This window comes from Oncorhynchus gorbuscha, unplaced genomic scaffold (assembly GCF_021184085.1).
Source record: "Oncorhynchus gorbuscha isolate QuinsamMale2020 ecotype Even-year unplaced genomic scaffold, OgorEven_v1.0 Un_scaffold_18644, whole genome shotgun sequence".
NCBI lineage: Eukaryota > Metazoa > Chordata > Actinopteri > Salmoniformes > Salmonidae > Oncorhynchus > Oncorhynchus gorbuscha.
In genome coordinates, this window is record NW_025760102.1 from 1 (window position 1) to 3,923 (window position 3,923).

Here is a 3,923-nt window from a genome sequence, read left to right on the forward strand (position 1 = left end):
TAACGATCTGTCATTGTCATTGAATGCAAGTCTGATAAGCGGTAGATCCATTCTAAACTCAGCAAAAAAAATAAACATCCTCTTACTGTCAACTGCGTTTACTTTCAGAAAAATGTATGTAAATATTTGTATGACCATAAGATTCAACAACTGAGACATAAACTGAACAAGTTCCACAGACATGTGACTAACAGAAATGGAATAATGTGTCCCTGAACAAATCATAAGTAATAGTCAGTATCTGGTGTGGCCACCAGCTGCATTAAGTACTGCAGTGCATCTCCTGCTCATGAACTGCACCAGATTTGCCAGTTCTTGCTGTGATATGTTACCCCACTCTTCCAGCAAGGCACCTGCATGTTCCTGGACATTTATGGGGGGAATGGCCCTAGCCCTCACCCTCCAATCCAACAGGTCCCAGATGTGCTCACTGGGATTGAGATCAGGGCTCTCCGCTGGCCATGGCAGAACACTGACATTCCTGTCTTGCAGGAAATCATGCACAGAATGAGCAGTATGGCTGGTGGCATTGTCATGCTGGAGGGTCATGTCAGGATCCAATGATGCTGTGACACACCGCCCCAGATCATGACGGACTCTCCACCTCCAAATTGTTCCTGCTCCAGAGTACAGGCCTCGGTGTAATGCTCATTCCTTCGATGATAAACTCGAATCTGACCATCACCCCTGGTGAGAGAAAACTGTGACTCGTCAGTGAAGAGCACCACAGTGACCAGTTGGTTTGTGCCCACAGGCGACGTTGTTTCCGGTTATGTCTGGTGAGGACCAGCCTTACAACAGGCCTACAAGCCCTCAGTCCGGCCTCTCTCAGCCTATTGCAAACAGCTGAGCACTGATGGAGGGATTGTGTGTTCCTGGTGTAACTCGGGCAGTTGTTGTTGCCATCCTGTCACAGTACTGTACAGGTGTTGTTATACGTGGTCTGCCACTGCGAGGACGATCAGCTGTCCGTCCTGTCTCCCTGTAGCACTGTCTTAGGTGTCTCACAGTATGGACATTGCAATTTATTGCCTCGGGCCACATCTGCAGTCCTTATGCCTCCTTCCAGCATGCCTAAGGCACATTCACGCAGATGAGCAGGGACCCTGGGCATCTTTCTTTTGGTGTTTTTCAGTAGAAAGGCCTCTTTAGTGTCCTAAGTTCCACAGGTGCATGTTCATTAATTAATTCAGTAATTAATGAATAAACAGAAAATTCCAAATGGTCTACTACATAATGGACTATTGGAACTGGAGCATTCGCCTTGTTGTATTCTAGAACAACCCTCAGCGTGAGACATACAGTGCATTTGGAAAGCATTTAGACCCATTGACTTTTTTCACATTTTGTTACGTTACAATTAATTAACGAATTAATACAACACGGCGAATGCTCCAGTTCCAAGTAATAGTCCATTATGTAGTAGACCATTTGGAATGTTCTGTTAATTGATGCTTACACAACACCTCTCCAAAAGGGGAGATAAACCCTTCACCATGTTGTTAGAACACTTGCAGTATCTCAGAAAAGACTACACTAAATACAGCTACCCCTCCCCTTGGCCGGTCCTAAACCTTCAATGTTTACAGATCTGTGAGTTGGAAGATTTAGCAGTACACTGTGGTAAATGCACTGAGTATACCAAACATTAGGAACACTTTCCTAATATTGAGTTTCACCCCCCAACCCTCAGAACAGTCTCAATTTGTTGTGTCATTGACTTTACAAGGTGTTGAAAAATTCCACAGGGATGCTGGCCCATGTTGACTCCAATTCTTCCCACAGTTGTGTCCAGTTGGCTGGGTGGTGGACCATTCTTGATTCACATGGGAAACTGTTGAGTGTGAAAAACCCAGCAGCATTGCAGTTCTTGACACAAACTGTTGCACCTGGCACCTACTACCATACCCCATTCAAAGGCACTTAAATCGTTTGTCTTTCCCATTCACCCTCTGAATGGTACATGCGCAATCCATGTCTCAATTGTCTGAAGGTGTTAAAATCCTTCTTTAACATGTCCCCTTCCCTTCATTCACACTGATTGAAGTGGATTTAACAAGTGACATAAATAAAGGATGGTAGCTTTCACCTGGATTCACCTGGTCAGTCTATGTCATGGAAATAGCAGGCGTTATAAATGTTTTGTTATATATATATACATATATATATAGATATATATATATATGCTGCTAATATAGATTGTCGTTGAACAGATTGTGATCGGGGCGATCATAGAGAACACTCCTGCAGAACGCGACGGACGACTTCGACCCGGGGACGAGCTCATCTCTGTGGATAAGATGGTGGTTGCTGGGAAACCACACAGATACGTGATCGACCTGATGCACGCCGCCGCTCGCAATGGCCAGGTCAGCCTGGCGGTCCGGAGGAGAGTCCACTTCCCCAGTGAGTAGTGTACACTACAGAGTAGAAACTAATCACCATTATAATGTATTGTACAGTACTATACACTATACACACCTTACACACTATACAACGGCCAGGTCAGTCTGATGGTCCAGAAGAGAATCTATTTCCCTGGTGAGTAGTGTACACTACAGAGGGAGGGGCAAAGAAAACACACTCTCTCTTTCTCTCCCCCTATGCTGCCTTCTGTAGGAGTGAATGGCCGTAGCCCTGGCTCCGTGTCCACGCAGCACAGCTCCCCGCACAGCGACGACGCCTCAGCTTCCTGTCCCGTCACCCCCGACAACGTCCCGCCGCCCTCCGTCACCTCCCCCCTGGAGGGTGCCGTCCCCCTGCAAACCAATGATGTCATCATCCACCGCAAAGAGAACGAAGGCTTTGGCTTCGTTATCATCAGCTCGTTGAACCGACCGGAGAACGCTGCCATCATCAGTGAGTCTGACATTCTTTCTCACACACCATAGAAATAGAATTACTCGAGAAAAACTACTAAAGTGATTATACCGTGCATTTGGAAAGTATTCAGACCACTTGTCTTTTCAACACTTTATTACGTTACAGCCTTATTCTAAAATTGATTAAATCGTTTTTTCCTCCTCATCAATCTTCACACAATGCTCCATAATGTCTATTTTTTCGTGCTAATTTATTACAAATAAATAAATAAAAATGTCACATTTACATAAGTCTTAAGACGCTTTACTCAATATTGTTGAAGCACCTTTGGCAGAGATTACATCCTTGAGTCTTCGTGGGAATAACGCTACAAACTTGACAGACTTGTATTTAGGGAGTTTCTCCCATACTTCTCTGCAGATCCTCTAAAGCTCTGTCAGGTTGGATGGGGACCTTCGGTGTACAGTTATTTTTAGGTCTCTCCAGAGATGCTAGATCGAGTTCAAGTCCGGGCTCTGGCTGGGCCACTCCAGGACATTCAGAGACCTGTCCCGAATCCACTCCTGCGTTGTCTTGGCTGTGTGCTTAGGGTTGTTGTCCTGTTGGAAGGTGAACCTTCACCCCGGTCTGAGGTCCTGAGTGCTCTGGAACAGGTTTTTATCAAGGATCTCTTTGTACTTTTCTCAGTTAATTTTTCTCTCTTAACCTCTCTAGGGTATGTGGGATGCTAGCGTCCCATCTGGCCAACATCCAGTGATGTTGCAGAGCGCCAAATTAAATTACAGAAATGCTCATTGCAAAAATTCTGAAAACAAAACATATTTTACATAGGTTTAAAGATTAACTTCTTGTTAAACCAACCACAGTGTCATATTTATAAAATGCTTTTCGTGAAAAGCATACCACAGCCCAGAACATAGCCAGTTGACAAATTGTACAAACAGTAACCAGCCAAGCAGAAGCATTACAAAACTCAGAAATAGAGATACAATTAATCCCTTACCTTTCATGATCTTCATATGGTGGCAATCAGAAGACATTCATTTACTCAATAAATGTTCCTTTTGTTGTGAAGTCTCTTTACATCCAAAAACCTCAGT

At 44.4% G+C, this 3,923-nt stretch overlaps 1 protein-coding gene across 1 annotated transcript; it reads left to right on the forward strand.

The window, feature by feature from the left end:
* Positions 1-2,212: 2,212 nt before the first annotated feature.
* On the forward strand, positions 2,213-2,859 carry LOC124030948 (membrane-associated guanylate kinase, WW and PDZ domain-containing protein 2-like; the record flags this gene model as incomplete). Its single annotated transcript, XM_046342045.1, has 2 exons — positions 2,213-2,406; positions 2,620-2,859. Coding segments are annotated over exons 1-2 (346 nt in total), but the record flags the coding sequence as incomplete, so codon positions are not given.
* Between the last annotated feature and the right edge of the window lie 1,064 nt (positions 2,860-3,923).